Source organism: Chelon labrosus (genome assembly GCF_963514085.1).
Source record: "Chelon labrosus genome assembly, chromosome: 4".
NCBI classification, from domain to species: domain Eukaryota; kingdom Metazoa; phylum Chordata; class Actinopteri; order Mugiliformes; family Mugilidae; genus Chelon; species Chelon labrosus.
Window position 1 is genome coordinate 9,204,094 of NC_140340.1, and position 19,336 is coordinate 9,223,429.

General features: G+C 45.4%; 1 protein-coding gene across 1 annotated transcript in view; it reads left to right on the forward strand.

Annotated features, from left to right (window-relative positions):
• Positions 1 to 1,954: 1,954 nt before the first annotated feature.
• Positions 1,955 to 19,336, forward strand: part of LOC311486294 (potassium voltage-gated channel subfamily B member 1-like) — a 36,109-nt gene continuing 18,727 nt past the window's right edge. Inside the window, exon 1 of the mRNA XM_084542092.1 lies at positions 1,955 to 2,527. Within this exon, the coding sequence (XP_084398218.1) occupies positions 1,973 to 2,527 (555 nt within the window). The 5' untranslated portion in view covers positions 1,955 to 1,972. The remainder of the gene's footprint in view (positions 2,528 to 19,336) is intronic.

Consider the following 19,336-nt stretch of genomic DNA (forward strand, 5'->3'; position numbering starts at 1 on the left):
CGCTCTCACATCTGTCACGCTGACACACGCCTGCTGTTTGCAGAGTGAATCACAGTGGAAAGTTTGGATTTACATGTTGTTTGCAACTGATCACAGTTTTTTGGGGTTATTTTAATATCAAAGAACATGGATTGTTAGGTGTTTGAGTGACTCGTGTCACTTAAAACGGTTTGCCTCGGTCCCAAAATATGGACTCAATCATGGATGAAATATGAGCCCATTGATTTATGTCTTCTTAATATTTTCCTAGAAAATCTGTAATGGAACCAAGCCAGCCAAGGTTGTCTGAATTATTTATTTTAACATTCAAGAAGCATTCAGGGACAGCTAAGATCAGTGTGGTCCTCCAGGGGGACCTGCTGCTAAAAGGACTTACAGCATGCCTGCCATTTATAGTGCACTGACCTATATTTATCTCCCCTTCTAGGGGGACAGGTAGTATGTTTGGTATGATCTGTGGTAATCCTCCTAAAGTTAATGCAAACAGTTCAGTTATGACATAGTAACTTTATGGTAAATATTTTTATCCAGCTCCGTGCAAGAATACATTTAATGCCGGCCTTTAACTCTGGTGCGAAAAGCAGAAAGGTAGTAGATGTGGCGAGCTGTTACTCGTTGGCTCTGTGAGGGTTAACTACACACAGGCTGAGCCGCTGGAGGAGCCTGTGTGGAATCAGCCCCTGCAGGATCCCGTTCACAGTCACAGGCGCCGGCTTGGAAGCGCGCGCACACACACACACAAACACACACACTAGTACGCAGGTGGAGGAGAAGCACCCGAGCATTCCCGGCCACTCTCAGGAGTCTACTTGTTGATGCGCCTTGGGAGTGGTGCACAGGACAGACGCGGCATCTTGATCTCTGAGTTGATACAGTTCTATATACATATATATATATTTTTTTTTCATCATGTCGGTACACAGCTCATGATGCCTCCATCGGCTCTCTACAGAGCGCCGAAGACACGGACAGGAAGTTTGAACGCATTCACTCTTGAAATGTTGCTGATGTCGTTCCACGAGGTGAACTGGGACACAAATAAGACACGTATGTATTGCATCTGCTTCTCTTTTATCTGTTTCAGCTTTTAAGTTTAGTTGCGCGTTCTGCTTCTGCACCCTACTTGGTTTCAGTTGTCCTCTCTCTGTTTGGCGCAGCTGGCCATCTTTACAATGTTTACGACAGCGATTGATCAGAGATTTGTTTGGATGCTCCCCCAGCACGGAGTTCTGGTGGGTGATTCAGACGTGTGCAATGCAGCAATTGCCTGTGCAAGCGTTCGGATTTTGAAAATAAATAGTCGTTATGTAAACAGTGAGCCATAAACTTGGAGGGCAGTCTGGAGGCTGGTCTCAGGGGGTGGGGGTGGGTGGGTGGGGGGGGGGGGGGGGGGATGATACATTCTGTTATGGACTCCTAATCAAAGTTGATAATCGGTGTCAGCATTAGCGCAGATTAATGCCTCTCCAGAGAACAGTTCAGAAACACGCAGCAGTACCTGCGCGCGGATCGGGACTGATCGCTGTCCCGCCCGGAGGTGAGGCGTTTCAGCACCGGAGTCCGTGGACAGCGACAGACGCCGGTGCGTGGAGTGACAGGCGGGCGTTTCAGCACCGGACAGCGCTCACAAGTGGAGTCCAGTTTATCATTGGCCCGGCTCTCTAACCCCCACACACACCGCCACCCGTGTCAGCAAGAAAATCGGCTGTGCCTCTTAAAGCTGATTAAAATATCTATTTGCTTCTCTGATGAGTGGATAAACCACCTGACATTGCTGCTGTAGGACACCGGCAGCGTCCGTTCAGCACCAATAATTTCTCCCGTTTCTTTTTTATTTTTATTTTTATTTTTAATTTCAGGCACAAGGAACGAAGAGGGACCCTGATGTGGTCTTCTACAGGACCATGTCTTCTTAATCTGCCAGACGGCCTCTCTTCCAGTCTTTCAGAGTGACCGAGTGACTTGAGTCAAGATGATCAAAACGGGGTCTCGGGTGGCCACCACGCTGCCACCGGATACGATGGACATCATCCGGAGCAAGACCCACGCCCGAAGAGTGAAGCTCAACGTCGGGGGGCTTCTCCACGAGGTCCTGTGGAGGACGCTGGACAGGCTGCCCCGCACACGGCTGGGCAAACTGAGGGACTGCAACACCCACGACTCTATCATGGAGATATGCGACGACTACAGCTTGGATAACAACGAGTACTTTTTCGACAGACACCCCGGCGCCTTCACCTCCATTCTGAACTTCTACCGCACCGGGAAGTTGCACATGATGGAGGAAATGTGCGCCCTCTCCTTCAGCCAAGAGCTGGACTTCTGGGGCATCGACGAGATCTACCTGGAGTCCTGCTGCCAGGCCAGGTACCACCAGAAAAAGGAGCAGATGAACGAGGAGCTCAAACGGGAGGCTGAGAACATGAGGGAGAGAGACGGAGAGGAGTTTACCACCACATGCTGCTCCGAGAAGAGGAAGAAGCTCTGGGACCTCTTGGAGAAGCCGAGCTCATCGTTTGCTGCTAAGGTAGTGTCCAACTCAACATTTCACCAGTGCCAAGCTTTCCTGTGCAGATCAAGTGAAAGTAGTGGGTAACCTGAGAGTTGGATTACAGCCAGCTGCAGGCCTCTGGTAGTTAAGACTTAAATAATGAGGTCTCCATGTCTGGATCCTGCCCAATGGGGTTTAAATTTAGAAATCAGTTAGAGACAACAGCAGCAGCAGCAGCAGCAGCAGCAGCAACCAGTTTAACATCCAGAGGGTAGCGCAAACTTTTCTTGGCTGGATCTGCTGAGTGACTTTCTTTTAGCCTGAACAAGTGCTTTTAATCTGTCACTTCCAGCAGGTGAAGGGAGAGAGAGTGAGCGATGGCTAGAGAGGAAGATGTTGTGTACTTCAGAAGCTCTCTGCAGAGTTTTGCTTGCTCATCAGCCTGAATAGAGAAAGTATGACATTGGAAACTAATTTGGTTAGTCTTCTGTAATCTAATCTATAACAGCATTCTCTCCTTTTTTTGTTTGTGCTCTTTTGCTATGAAAACACGACACCCTTTATTGTCTCCCTTAATTGGTTTCAGTCTGATACCTCCCGAGCCAGTAGTGTCTGCACGCAAGGAGTAATTATGTAATGTTTGTTTTTCTCGTCCCTTGCTGTCAAAGTTAAATGCACGTCAGGATTGCAAGAAACCTCCCCGTGCAAACCTCACTCTCCCTCACCCCCAACCTCCTCGCCCCAACCCCCCTCTCGGCTTCATTAGCCACCCCTGACTCATTTCCAGTCCTGTATTCAATCATCCAGTTCATTAACAAGCTCACAGCTCACAGTCCAGGAACCAGAGGACTTCACTTTGTTGGATCAATGAATGTTTTCATTTTAATAGCATTTTTTTTTTTTTAAGCGAAACCAACTTGCTTAAGATGCGACATGAGTCAATATTCACTTAAAATGTTAAATAACTTCCCAATTCCTAATTTTACCTCTGCAACTGATCGCACATTCAGAAATCATGTCCCCTTCGGTCACTTTACAGAGAGAGGGAAAAGTTCAATTACTTTTTCATGTGTCTTGCGTCGAAAAGCCTGATATAGGTAATGGGCAGAGAGCATGCTGAGCTCTCCAGAAACAAAAGAGATCATGGTCAAGTCATTACTCAAAGAAATTTCAAACACCTCCTTGAACAGGGGACATTGCATAATTCATGTGACTCGTCTGTTCAGAGGACCTGCTCTCTCTCTCTCTGACCTTGAATTACTGAAGCTCCGAATTATTTTTCTTAAATATTCAATCCCGTTTGCTTGAAGACCCGTCGTGACGCGCGGTTTTCTCTCGAGCTTGGTGATCTCGTATGTCTGCCCAGCCTTTGGGCAGCAAAGGAACAAGCCTGTTGGATTAAGAAGCAACAAAAGCTTGCTTTCTCTCTTTATGTCAAACTTTTTTTTTTGTCCAGTTTAGTGATTACAGCAAATCTGGCGGACCAGCAGAGGGATTTTGACCTGATCTACATCTGTTCCCACCCAAATCAATTTTTGTTGAGGCTGCCATTTAGGAAGCTTACGGTGACTTTATAATCAAGTAACTTCAGTTTATTTTTCAGTCTGTTCTTAAAACAGACAATCACGCTTCAGTTATTGTCAGCTATTTATACTAGTATTAACTTTTATGCAGATGACTTTGCTGTGTGTACACCAGCAGCCTGTAGTTGACATGCTCTTGCTCCTGGGCTTGGATTTCATTATCTGTTTTAAATTAGACTAAATTATGTATCTTCACTAAAATGAGAAAAAATAAGCCGCAGAGGTAAGTTAATACCTAAAATAAATAAATATGTACTGCATATATATATATAAAGCACAAAAATATGAAATATTCATAGGATGCACTGTTGAATAATTGTTTTATATGCTGTACTTCACAGTGCTGACTAGCATTAGATATTATGCACCTTGTTAGTGAAAACTGATTACGCCGGACCTATAAATAGATTAATATAGGATGTTATAGCCGTTTGCATAATTTTTTAATATTCTTTAATTAATTTTTTTAATAACACTGTAATCCATGTGTGAACGCCGTCCTTTATCTTGTCGCTCTCTGGTCTCTTTGAAAAATAACCGTGACAGCGGCGAGGCATGAGTAAACATGTGTTTGAGACCTTGAATATTTACTCGGCTCGGCTGCTCTTCACTGAGCTCAAATTATTGTGAACTAAAGACCAGCGGCGTGACCAAATATTAATAATTTTCTTACGTAATCGTGTTCACCTTGCAGATTCGTAATGGGCTCAGGATGTGGTCCGCAGCACAGTCTTTAATGAGCATTTTGCATTTGTGCAATATTTAGCAAACTACGACAGGTTTTAAAAGCTCATGAAGTGCCTGTAGGTGCTTTACAGTCATTACTATGCAATATAACACAGGCCCAAGTCTGTGGTTCACTGCGCCAAAGCTCCTATCCTCAACTAAACACATAAGAGCTGTGCATAGTTTACAGTGTGTACAGTTAAAGGGGCCCGGAAACTTTTGAGCGAGAGAGAGAAGGGAGAAGGAGGTGGGAGTTGTTTGACAAATGGACCCATTTCCTAATGGCTTTGTTTTCTTTGTGAGACGGAAAACAGAAAAATGTCAAGCTGAGGTTAAATGGCAGCCATTAAATGCAGTCTTGTTTCTGAAGCTTAATCGAGGAGTTGCAGTGAAAAGGCTACTTTCCATACACATATTCTACCTCATTTATTTTTCAGAGCGGATAAAACTTTTATTGCACATTAATAACACTTGACTAAAGGCCATAGAGAGGAGGTGTGATCCAGAATATCTATAGCTCCAGGTGTCTCCATTCCGGGGCCCCTTTGGAGTTATAACCTACCCAGAAATACAAATGGGCACCAGCGTGCTCTCTCTCAGACAAGTAATTTTTCATATCAAAACACAAGTGAAGGACACAATGTGTGCCGCATGTCCTGCACGGGAGTGTTGAGTCCGTATTTGTACCTCCCTCAAACAAGGAGAGAACTTGTAGGTAACCGTGTCATCAATAAAAGATCGGCTCTCGTTGACACAGAACAGTATGTGCCGAATGCAGATGTCGTAATTTTTATGGTGGGGACCCGGTTAAACCAGAGTATGTGAGCCGGCAAGCAGCAGCACGTCTCTGTTGCTCAGATGAAACACAAACAAACAAATGTAAACTCTGAAACTTTATTTATTCCAAAACCAGTTTTGTCACGGTGAGCAATGGTATCACACAGGAGGGGCAGTTTCTACCTAAGTTAGCTTTCACCAAACATATCAACACTTGCGGCATATATTAGAAATTAGATTAAGTTTTAGGTGGGTCAGAATTAAATTATAACACATTTAGTTTCAGCGTTGAAGCAACATTTGAAAACTTTGAGTTATGTTTTTTAGGTCTGATTGCTCAGGCCTGGTTGAGTTTTAGAGAACAAAACTGTGTCTCCTTAAAGCCTTAATGCTACCCGCTGAAGATGCACACTGCTGTATACTGAGCTACAAAAACTGACACTCATTTCATTTGCCTTGGCAGCGGCTATTTGAACCAATTGCGTGGAAACTTCTCTTCCCAGCGAGCCGGCGAGAGCCATGACTAGAGGCGGTTAGCTGCACGTCTTACCGCACATCAGATATGCCCGATTGACTTCACTGTAAGCACTTTGCTGTGTTGTTTGTGAAGTCTGAGCTCTGCGTTGCGTCGGGGTGGGGTGATCCTCCGCCTTCCTGTTACCTGCTGCACGCTCACCCGAAATGGCCTGGCGGATGACTTTTTATAAGAATGGGAGGAAATCAATGGCAAAGGCATTAAGATGTAAGGGAAGCTGGGTTCGCTGCGGTGACACAACCCTCACCGGCCATTTGAGAGGGTCTGAGACGTTTGACTTCCCAAGGACCGTGGCCTGCTGATAGCGCCGCATTAGCGTGCACTCAGTCACGCCAACTCTGGTAATGTGTTGCAGGGGGATCAGAGGAGACGCGGCTGCACAGTCACTGTGATGTCGGCCTCTGTTGTTATTGTCAGCGGTGATGAGTAATGGAGCAGAGAGTTTCCTCTGTCTCTGTGCGTCTCTGTTTCCCCTTACCTTTCTCTTTACTGTCTTTGTGTGTGTACGCTAACAACCGCGTTTGGCGCTAGCCGACAGGGCGCATTTTATGAGTTGTTTTCAGGGGTTGTTGCTGGGTGACAGCAACTCTTCCGTTGTGCTTAGGTGAGCTCTGAATAGCTATAAATCAATGGCTCACAGTTACCCAGCTGCCAGACTGATTGCAGTGCCATATATCGCCAAGTGGGCTAACACAAAGTCACAGGGACTGCTTGGCAGATTGACAGAACGAAGCAGGCTCTTTTTCTCTTTCTTGTCCTTGCTCTTTTATCATCCTTTCTGTTTTCCTCCATTGTATTCCCTCCTCTTATTAATAAACACAAGCGACCTAGTCAGCATGTAAACACTTGTTATCGTGCAAATCCCAATTAAAGGTAGGAAGAACTCTATAAATATATTTGTTTTATTCATTTATATGCACAGAGATAGCGGCTATCCTCATGCTCCTCAGGGGAATTTCATTTTTTAGCATGTTCACCTCTCCATAGCTTTAATCTGCACAAACCAAATTTCTTACTAATGCCACGAGGTTTTGTAATACTCGCACACATTCACATTATGCAGTACACTTTGTTTTACATGTTGACACCATTCTCATCCACAGAGGTAAGCCTTTGATTGCTTTGTTCTTGTTGTTTCGTGATGCCTACCTTCCCCTCCATCTTTACCTGAAAGAAGCCGCCCTCGTGCAGCGGCTGCCACGCAGGCTGTAATGAAGCCGTGCTCCAAATCGAGCGAGACATTAGCGCCATTGATCTAAAACACGCCTTTGATGCCGTTTCATTAACACGAGGAAGCACATGAATGGGGAACTCGGTTTGGGAAGTGACATGTCTCGTCAGAGTGGCTGCAAATCTGTGGAGAAAATCAGCCCATGTGTGAGCTGCAGGATGAGGATTAAATTGTTTGCCTATTGGTCAGAGTGCGGTCCATATGCATCTTATCTGTTAAGCCTTAATGATTTATCGGAGACTTCAAAGCCTCCTGTTGCAACCTGAACTGCCTCGTTGCTAAAGTTTAGCTAAAGCTACTTTCTGTTGCAGAGTCTTGAAGAACCGTACTGTTCAAGAGTTGGAAACAAAGTTTTACCCGTGCATGCCTCTTCTGTTTCCTCAGAAAATAACCAATGAAGACGGTTTCAAAGAGCAGGATTCAGTTCCTGTGGTCTATAAATGACTTCCCTCATTGATGGAGGTGCTGTGTTACCAGCGCAGACACGCTGCTCAATTTGCCTGCCAGCAACTGTCTTCTCCTCCTGGACCTCTTTCATGTTTGACTGATTATGTGACTACACAAATGACCTAATGCCCAGGCAGGCTATACATTATTTAATTTCCCCCGTGTGGCTATGCATCAGTTCGTTCGCAGATTTTTGCACACAGCGGACAGATAAAAACACTTGACTGATGAAGATGACATTTTGGAGGAAGATACATATTTTCATGTATGTTTAAACATTGTCAGTTAGTCCACCATAGATGATGGGATGGTTACATAAGATAATGGTCTGCAGGAGAACATGATGTTCTCCGTTTGGTGTTATAACATGAAATACACTGCAGAGTTAAAGTGGAAGCTTTCTTTTATTAATAGTCATTGTCATGTCTTCAACATGCACCAGCTTTGCAACTAAACGACTGACAGACACTCAGCAAACAGTGCATGAACACAGCATCAATGAACACAGTAAAGCACTTAGCATCTAAAGATCCAGAAATTTCCATCAAGAGCAAGTGGAGGACAAATGCAGACCTAAAAGGAGAGTGACTATTGACCTTAAATGCATCAGGTGCACCGAGACATGACTTCCTCTGTGTCTGCTTGGTCATGTAAAGGTAACACTGAGTGTACGTAAAGAGGGACCAACCCTCCATGACGTCACCTGAAGAGCGGTTTCAAAGATCAGAGTGGCTCCAGCAGCTGGAATTTCGTCGGCGCCTGACTCCGCCTGACATCAAACTAGTTAAAAATTGGTCAAATAGGTGGAGCTGAGGCTTGTGGGTGACTCCCAGAGGCCTGTGACAGCTCCCATCAGGCACGCATTTATGCATAACATTTTAAACGTGTGAGTTATTATACACAAAAAAAAAAAGCCGTAGGGACAAAACTTGTTTTTTGTTCCAACCTGTTTATTTCTGTTGTAAAGTTGGGCATTTTGACACGTTAGTCAATGGCGCTTGACTTACTTTTGGAGCCAAAAGTGGTCTAGTGGTCATTTTTTTGGCTATGTTGTCACATCACAGCAAGAAGGTTCTGTGTTAAAATCTACCGGCCGACTGGGGCCTTTCTTTTTGGATGGTGGGCTTCCTCCCACCGTCCAAAGACATGTTGAGTTGATTGGTGATTCTAAATTGGCCGTATTGTGAGTGTGAATGGTTGTCTGTCTCTCTGTGTTAGTCAAGGATTCAAGGATTCAAGGATTCTTTATTGTCATTTCAACACATGTTGGTACATGAGGTGGAACGAAATTAGTTTCTCTGGTCCCGATACAAGCCAATAGCAGAAACAGTAAAAAGTATAAGTATAGCATAAAATTAGCTAAGTATAGTACAAAAACAGCAAGAAGTAAGTAGTATAAATATAGACAGTAAACAAAGTGTCAGCACTGTAATAAGTGGAGATTAACTGCAATGACAAGGAATAACAGTAATATCCAGCAGTCCTGTACCACTGAGGTAGTGTGCAAGTGGAAGTTTAAAGTGACATTTGTGCAAAACAACTGCATTCTGTGCAGATGTGTCTGTGGGTGTTTGTTGGAGGGGTGCTGCGCTGAGCTTTGCAGGTTTTCCATGTGTCCGCCACTGTACTAGAGTGTGTCAGTCCCCTTCATAGTTCAAACCAACCTTTCAACTAATCAACATTCAACTGTCATCAATGCACTGTTAACTTGTTGGAAGGCTGCACACACCTGTGTCACTGTAGTCTCCACTTTGGTTGCGTACCCATAATCCTTCACTCTGCTCAAACGGTGAGCCATGCGCAGTACTTTTATTTATTTAGAATGTCTTGATTTGACATCGCGTTGGCCAGACACCGGCATTTTGATGTGAGCAGGTGGCGTGACAGCTGATGAATTTATCATTACCTTTCTAACCAGACAAAACATGGCTTCTTTCTACTAGTGCCTCCTGACACATTTCATTGCCGGTTTCCACGGAGAGAGGTGATCTTGTACGCTACATTAGCTTATCACACAAGCCAGCTGGGGCGACACAGCGTGCTATACATGGACACACACACACACACTACTGCACAAAACCACGACATGGTATCTCAGTGTGACAGACCTACAAAATCCATGCTTTATTTTTAGTACAATGCCTTATCTGACTTTTCCCTATACTCCTCACACATTGACGGGCTTGTGGCTTTAGAGGGTCCTCTCTGACTTTGACCTATAAAAGGTGAGAGGTCAATAGTGAGGGGAAGAAGGCACGACTACTTTGCTGCGGGCCTTCATTCATTATTCAGTCGGGCTTGTCAGCGAGAGAACATCACTCAAGAAGATATAGAGTGGTGTGGGGGAAAAGTGGCCACCCGCTGAGTAACAGAACTTTCCATAGAGTTAGACATTAGGACCCAGAGCCAATGCATGCAAACGCTACTTCTTCTTAAGCTACAGTCGCACGCCAAGGTGTTCATCACTCGCTCGGCTGGCCGAGATTGACGCGACTGAATAATGCAATGAAATCCAGCTGTCAATCCGATGCATATTCCGACAGCAGAGACATTTTCCGAGGACCTTCAGCCTCTGCAGTCCCTCACTAAGCATTCATAGAGTTTTCTTTATGTGACACTCTCCGACTTTCTGCCTTCATCTTAGCTCGAGTGCTACAAGTGTTTTACTTCACTTGTCATCAGTTGGAGACGGCAGAGCAAAAAAGATGGCTTGTGCATTTTTAACCATCTGCCTTCGTCATGCGCACCTCAGCCTGGGTCACGTAGCTGTCAAGCAAGTAGGAAAGAAACACAATGCAATGACACTGAAACTGAGACAGTTCATAGCTTTGGCCTTATGTTTGACTAAGGAGTCAACCGGTTTGCTAGATATTTCACTTAAATCCACTCTTATGCTTCCCCACCAAGATATAATTGTGATTATTTGAGATGATTGAAATGTTTTTTAGAGGGAGATAATATTTCACTGCAACTCTCTCACACTGAATCACTCAGCTGTCTTCTGATTCTTGAACTGAGAGCTGCTTTATAATGACTGAGTGTGGTTTATTGTCACGAGAAGACAGTACTACTGAATATATAGTAATTACTCTCTCACTGTGATGGTTTGCTGAGCAGAGGAGTCATCTTTTGAGTAATGATCGTCGACTGCAGGCCTCTTATTTGAGAAGGGGCTGGTCACATGATACACCGGGGGCAGATAAGGTTTAGCACACATATTCAAATCAGCTTCTCCACTCTTGGTCCATTAGCTAATGTCGGAGATGAGCCTTGCCATAAGAAAGTGTAATATCGGAGCTGCGTGGATGTTTTTTTAGGACAATACAGACTCGATGAACATAACCTGAAACACTTGCAGAGATTCAAACTGCAACAAACACGAGATCTTCTTGGAGTAGGAGTAAATCCACGTGCACACCAGCTGCTCACAGCACCAGACTGAGGAACAGTAATTAACCGAATTTGATACAGAACCCAACACCTAAAGGCCTGCTGGACAAACAGTCAACAACAGGGTTCAGTTAACTCAAGATCACCTTCCGTCTCTCAGCGCGGGGCATCACCTCTGCCATGCTAGACAGGCTGAATTAAAGAAAGCATCGGGTTACAGATGCGGCGAGCGTATCACCTTGCGCCGCTTTGATAGAGGCTGGCGTTCAGACATGAGAGCGCAGTAAACAAAGCAGACATTTCCACTTCCAGCGTGTCATCTTCCCCGGCTAAAGTTTCCGAATGAACCGATGCACACGGCAAAAGAGAAAAACTGAGGCTGCAGGCGCGCACTGTGTAACGGCCGAGAGGGATCGTTCTCATTGTTCTCCAGACGCGCCTCACTCAGTGGCCTCTGATCTCCAGCAAACAGAGTGAGAACGAAGAGCAAACACAGCGGCCATGTTTAAATCATTTGGCGTTCTCGTTTTACAGCTCGCAATCAGAGTGAGACGGGCTCATTCGTGTATAAATACCGATCCAGTTGTGATTGGGAGTGTGAAAATAAAGGAGACGATGGGTCTTCTGCAGCGTGAGGACGCTGAGTTCATCAGGCCCTCATGTGGAGCTTGTGATGGCGGGTGTCTGGTGGTCTGATGGAGGTATCGTGCAGTTGCAAAGGATAACGCGGCTCTTCGGGGTCAGGTTGGTTTGAGTGGGAGTGAAGTGAGAGGCTTTCCAAGCGATCCCACATCTTAATGATCGTCGCAGATTAAGTCAGGGCGGGGGGTTGGGGTTTATGCTTTGCTTTGTTTGTTTGTTGATCTCCTCACCCCCTCTCCTTACCTGTGTGGACTTAGAAGGAGCAGCTGTTGCATCAGGAATGAGTCTGTCTGTCTGTTTGTTACCAGAACTGAGGTACTCTTCTTAGAGAGAAACTGTCATGGGGAGTTGAGTTCGATTCCTGGATCAATGCGTCCTCCTACTCCCTTTAATTCCCATGGAACAGAATAACTCATTCAAACGCATGCGGTCAATAATGACTGACAGAGAGAGAGAAAAGAAATAAAAAAAAGAAGAAAAATCTGCTGGTTAGGGTTTTTTTATTTTTTTTTATTTGCCTTTTCATTAATTTTGTGCAAAAAGTAAGAAAAACAAACACTGAGGTATTTTCAGTTTCAGTTCCTATATCCAGAGGAGTTGTGCTATTTGTTCAGCAGTGTTTACACTAAGACATTTGGAGGGACAATGCCGAAAAGATGCAGTTGTTAATATTACACAGGGTGTTGCTCATCCTAATGAGGCACAGCTCGATGAGTGATGAGGCCACGTTGGTGTGACATCCAGCAAAGCGTCCACCAGATTTTCTACCTTAGCGCGATAATGACACCCCGCTCCCAAGGGGCTTCTATAAATAAATGCGCTGTCATACACATCATATATGCACACGCACGCACTAACGCATATGCGCGGAATAAGTTGCACAATTTTCCGTCTTGTCTCGGGCTTGTTATTTTCCCACTCATTCTCTCCGCGAAACTCACACGTCTTTAAATAGACGCGCTGACGTCGTAATTTTGACGATTGTTTTTCGTTCCGTCTGGAACCGTCGTCTAATTTCCTATCAGAGGACTGTCAAATGCGCAAATACGTTTTCTAAATCAGAAGTAGGTGCAAAAGAGGTGTTCTCTTGTACAGAAGCTCCACGGTCCTGGAGGAACGTCCTCTCATATCACTACGTAAGGCACCTGCCATATATGGTTGAAATGGCAATAAAAAACCTCTTTGACCTTTGGCCTTTTAGAGAGACAAAGGGAGTGTGAGGAAGGTGGTGGGGTTTACTGTGAGGTAGACTGATTGGTGTGATGGCACAATGTCTGTGGAAGGGAAACGTGGTCAGATTGGACTGGTTTCCGTTGACGTCAGTATAGACTGAAGCTCCGTCGAAATGCACACGAGTGAAGATTTTCAGTTATCTGGGTCATTCATTCATTCATTTTCTGTAACTGCTCGTCCTTTAGAGGGTAGCTGGGATGCTGGAGCCTATCCCAGCTGTCATTGGGCGAGGGGCTGGGTACACCCTGGACAGGTCTCCAGTCTATTGCAGGGCTAACACAGAGAGACAGACAACCATTCACACTCACATCTACGGCCAATTTAGAATCACCAATGAACCTAACCAGCATGTCTTTGGACGGTGGGAGGAAGCCGGAGTACCTGGAGAGAACCCACGCAGACACAGGGAGAACATGCAAACTCCGCCTTCTTGCTGTGAGGCGTCAGTGCTAACCGCCACGCCACTGTGCCGCCCTATCCGGGTCATGGTATCTGTAAAACAAAACTGAAACAAAGGCAACTCATCCAACTAAATGAGTGGTAGAGAGATGAGCTTTTTTATTTTGGGACATGCCGTCTGTGGTTTGTGCTCATCTAGGCTAATCGTGCAAAACAAGATACCACCTGTGGGGCTATTTTTTGGTTTGGTGCAGCAGCTTCATTGAGTCTTCACTGGTGATGGTCGGACGTAAAAGTAAAAGTGGTTTTCTCATCTAACTCTCGGCCAGAAAGTGAATTACATTTCCTAAACTGTTTAATAAAGTTTAGACAATAGCACGCTTCATCGGGAGGTTTTGTGCCAGGGCTTGTTTGTACTTGTTGCCAAATGGCTGCTATAATTTGCACCTAATACTTGTTTCATTTGCACTTGACACGGCAGAACAAATAGACCGCTGCAGACCATAAACAATTTTCCAAAGAATATCCACTGAAGTAGAGTAGACAGTAAGTGGAGGGTATAGACTAAGCTCTGCAGTGGCCTACTTAATGCACCAGGACAAAAATAATGTACACCTATCCATGAATTTAGTCTTTAAGTGTAAAATAAGTTTTGAAACCTGCAGGCAAGATTTCAGGCATCAAACGAAATTGCACGAACCGATTTCTGCAGCCTGCACTGCACCATATACTGTATGTGTTTATATCATCCACTGTTACATACGTGCACCTGTGCAGCACACGTGTGGGTGTATTTATCATGCTTCTCCGAACGAGTCCGACTGAGAGCGCGAGACGTGACACGCGGAAAAGAAAAGTGTTTCTGGGTCGACAGAACTGAAACTGAATTCGCTTCTATTTAAAACACAATATAATGACACACATTCCTGTCTGAGAGTGGGTCTGCTGCCAATCAACTGTGTTTTCTCCTTCTGCTGCAGATTCAGATCCGCAGCCGGGCCCGCCGCTCACACATGCGGCGACGAGGAGGCATTTAAGTGATGAGGGAGCAAAAGTCAGACTGAAATATGAGGAATCCGCAGCGAACATATGGTTATGAGCGAGGGGATCAAAGGCCGCATCCCTGTGGTATTTGTATGCTAATATTGACGGTAATTAAGTGAGACTCCCGCGGTGCGCCGACAGAGGGGGAACGAATGTTAATTTGTTGTAATTACATTCAAGAGTAGTGCTTTGAGTAGTAGAGTACAAGCCATACGAGCCTCAGGAGACCGCCTCAGCGGTACCTGATGCTCTTTGCCAGGATGACACCGCAGAGGGAGTCCTTTGGGGTTTAGCTGAAAGCAGTACACCTCCTCAGGTAGCTCACCTGAAACCCTGCGACCACTCAGCACATCAAATGACTCACAACATGCATACGTTTCCAATCCTGGCGAGAAAGCTTTGTGATCATCAGAATTTAGACGCCGTTCTTAGCAAACAGCAGTGCATTACACTAGGAAGCAGTGAAGCTGATTGTCAGTGTAGAGTAGGTGGATTGTGTGAGTTTTCGGTCGGTATCCCACTAATCTCCAGGCAGCAGTCCCAGGAGCCTCTGTTTCCTTCAGTTTACAGCCAGAGCCTCAGCCTACTCACTGCTCTCGTTTCTTATGCGCCTTCCTCCACCGACCAGTCACAAGCACATCACCTTACCTCTGTCTGATGGGGGATATAGGCCATGGCGACACACATATAGGCATGTCGGTCTTAAGTGGGCCAAGAGGAGAGGAGAGGTAATGTGGGTCATAGGTTGAAGGTTAGGAAATTATGGAAGGCGAGCGTGTACAGGGACCAGAGATGCACAGAGCTACACAGTTCATGGTCGGTTAGTATTACTCTGTTGTAGTATATTCTATAGTAGCTTCTGTCTGTTCTCTCGGCTATATTTTTTTCCACTCTGTGCTCTGTCGAGCGTCCTTCTTTAAAGGAAAGGAGGAACAAACATCACCAGTATGGGTCACAGACACACGATATGCACCTAATGCAGCCGGATTAAGCTCATGGTTGTTGGAAATACACAGCCTGGCCACTTTATTCAGTGCGTGACGTGGGTCTCTTAAAGCGGGCGGCTCCATCTCCCAGGAGAACAGAAGCCGAGAGTCTATGGGTAACGTGTAAACTGAGCAGCGTGATGTAAATTGAAAGGGTTAGTGATCTGTGGGAAACTTGACTCCCTCGTCGTTACATTAACACATCTGTGGTTCCTCTCCGAGGACAGAAACACAGAATCATCTGGGAAGGAAAGGGAAGTGTCGCTGTGCAGGTGTCCCGTCGGGCTGAACCCGAGGAGAGGAGCGCAGAGAACTGTTGAGGTTCACCGGCTGATGGATGGACGAATGAATTGATTAACCTGAAACCTGTCTCCTTGGGTTACTCTGAGCTTCACTTCAATATACCCATCAAGCCAAACGATATAGATTATATGGATTTTGGAAACTTCAGCGCCATGGTTATATGAAAAACAACGTCAATTTCTAATCTTTTTGTAAACAGTAATGAGTAGAGACCTCAGCTTGAGGATGTTCCATCATTTGGTTCCTGTGACCAGATGTCTAAAGTCAATGCCTCGCTGAATTGTAAATCATTTAGCTGAATTTGTGCACACAGAAGGCTCCTTCATACCTCTTCATTTCTCCTGTTGGCCCGAGCAGCAGCGAAATCATCAATAAATGCCAGTGCGCCTGAGCAACAATGCAACCGCCATTATGTCTGACAGATGAGGTGGTGCTTTGGGTCATGCGCCGTTCCTTGTTTCCTCCAGACTCTCCTGTTTCCATCATCTTGGTGGAGTCAGTCATTTGTTTCATTGATCCGTGGAAGTTTGTTTCCAAACTCCTCTGGTTGGGTTTGAAGGTCGTGAACTCTGCTATTGATTGTTGTGTACGCTCCTACGCCCTGGAGAGCTTAGCCGTGGGTTTTGACAAATCAGCTCCCCTTGAAATCTCTGATTGATTTGAACTTTTTGATTGTCATTATTGTTTTCTTCACTTGCGGCGACACTTCTTTAATTCTCATTTTAACTACATATATGACTTTCATGAGCTGATCCACAGAGGTGCAGACCAATCAGCATCGTGTGATAAACTGCTGGCACCCATGGGCATTTTTAGGTGTGTTTTAGGGGGAAATCTTTCTCAACAAAGTGGGAAACAATGACCTACAAACGTGGTAACTACATACACTACACGAACAGCTTGTTTTACACTTCAGCTTTTGGAAATATCAAAAGGTCGCCCGGCTTGTCGTATACTTCCTATTTGCCTGTTGCCACAATAAAATTCTAATCGAAGCTTGTGTTATACATAAGACCACGTAGTTAAACCTGACCTCTCCTCCTCCATGTCCCACACAAAGTATTGATGAAGACAGCACGTCCGGGTCATTTTTAATTTATATAACACGGTTCCTCGTGCAGCGAGTCCAGCAGTTTCACAGCAGGACAGGGCTTTGAGAAAATGAGAAGGCTTCTTATTAAGAGCCTCCTCATCAACCCTGTCCCCAGATCAAAATCAGCATTAGACGGAAATCCCAGGGGCTATCCCATGGCAACCTTGGCTCTGTGGATAATGCCAACGACGAGTGTTGCCAAATCTCTAAGGATTTGCTCTCTAATCTTGGTGTGATCTCGCACTGTGTAGGCCTAATGCCAAAAAGTGATTACAGAAGTGCTTTCCGTTCTCTTACGTGCTCAAAGGGGGAAGGGATTTTGTAATTGGTAGCAGATTTTTGAATCCTGGCACCTTTTTATTTTTTTATTTTTTATGTGTGTGTGTGTGTGTGTATATATTACAGATTACACAACTGATTGAAAACAGCCCAAAGGATTGTTTGACAGCTCAGGATATTGTCTGGTTAAAGGTTGACAAATCAAGCTGTTTAATTTCAACCGGGGTGAGTCAGTCTTGGAACAAACGTTGATTAATTAAGTGACTTATAACATAAACTAACTGAGAGATGGTGACGGAGACTCTGTCCAGAAGAGATGAGACTGAGCTGAGCTGTGGGACGGTAAGGAGACAAACACAGATTTATAAGTATATAGCGATGTGGGGGGAAGAGCTTTAGGAAATAAAAGGAGAAGTAAACATTACCTGAATGTTTTAACTGTAACCACAAAATAAGTGAGTGCTTTTCACGTTACCATGGAAAGACAGAGAGAGATGAATGTGAACAACGTGAAGAGAGAGTGAGTGTGAGAGAGAGGGAGAGGGAGACCCACTTAAAAGGTCATAGAGAAATATACTGTAGGCAAGTGTTCAGAGTGTCACTGCAATGAATCTGACTGCCAGCGAGCGTCCCTTCTCATAGATCACACACGAGGCTCGGTTGGCTGGATGGCTTCGTTTAGCAGGAAATCGGACTGCGCCACAAATCAATCTGCCAACAAAACGTGACATATCACTGAACCTCGCCGAAGTGCCTTTTCACTCGCACCCCTCGCTGCTATCCAAATGCGGACTCGCAGCGGCGCAACAGCAGACACGTCAGCATGGGTGGAAGCCCGTCGAAAGGCTCGAGACTTTGAAAGCAAGATGTTCTCTGTGAGTGTCGGGACATCCCGCAGCCTCGCTTTAATACACTGACCGGCGCGGTAGTTGGTAGGCAGGACACCAGCTGCACTAGCAGCAGAAGAGGCAGATTAGTAGCGGAAAGGATAACAGCTGCAAATTAAAACAGCTCCCTGATTGATTTCTTTCATAAAAGGGCGACTACCCATTGGCCGTACGATGAAGGGCTGTTTACTCTGCCTAAAAGGAGGGTTTGCTCGGTAACAGGGACTGCAGCGTGGCCAGAAACTGGAGGTCGGGTCAGATCAGGTTAATTGTGAATGAGCTTAAATGGGTGTTTAGAGTGGAGGTTGAGCAGATCCTTTCTAAAAAGCGCCGCCGGCTTGAGGAGAGCACAGCTAGGGTCAGGACAGGCAGAAGAGGACTCGCCGCGTCGTCGCGTTTTAATCTGGGGTCAGAATCTCCATGTATGGCAGCGATTGGCTGGGCCAGCATGCTTGACTGTCGGCCAGTTTACAGCAAGCTGGATGGATATAGGCCGCGTGCGGAACATCATCCACCAGTCTGACGTGTGTTTAGCCTTTAATTCAGCGAGTGTGGCCCTCAGCCTCCGAGCCTGGGAAACTAAAGTGAGGGCTTGTAATTCTTAGACAATAGCTCAGAACTATAGAAACGTGTGTCTCCCTTTGTCTTAAGTCTCAGCTGCAAGGTTGTGGGGATGGCAGCGGCCTCAAACACGTCCCTCTGTAATTTAGGGTTTGACTCCTCTCGCAAATCATTGTCAGTGTCGTTTTCACTTTATACAACTGGGATGCTTCACCGCTCCAGACAAAGTTTTGACTGGACACGTGGAGCAAACAGTCACAGATGAAAGGGTAATTTTTGAGATCTTTACTAATTTAAAACGCGCAAAGTTTTGTCTTAGTTGTTAGTACACACATTGTCGTAGCGTTGCTATAATAGTGCTGTATTTGTATTGAAGGGAAATTAAGTCCGAGGTGTTCTGAGAGGTTTAATCCATTTTCTTTTTCCATAGAGACTTTTGTGCTGGTTTTTCTCCCCTGTAGCTAAGGGTCTGAGCTTCAAACGAGTGTCCCTTCTTTCTTACATAACAGAGGCGCAGTGACGCAGCTTTTGACACTGTTCAACGTTACACCGTTCTGTACAACTTGTGTACCTCTGCGCCCGGCCGTGTCTAGCGTCAGGGGGAGTAATTGCACACAGGACTGTATTTGCTGACGCCATCGTTTCCTACTTATGTTTATGAGTGCGCATTCTCGCGTGAGTCCGCGCACGAGGGATATTATTTCCTTCTTTATGGATCTGCCGCGTGTT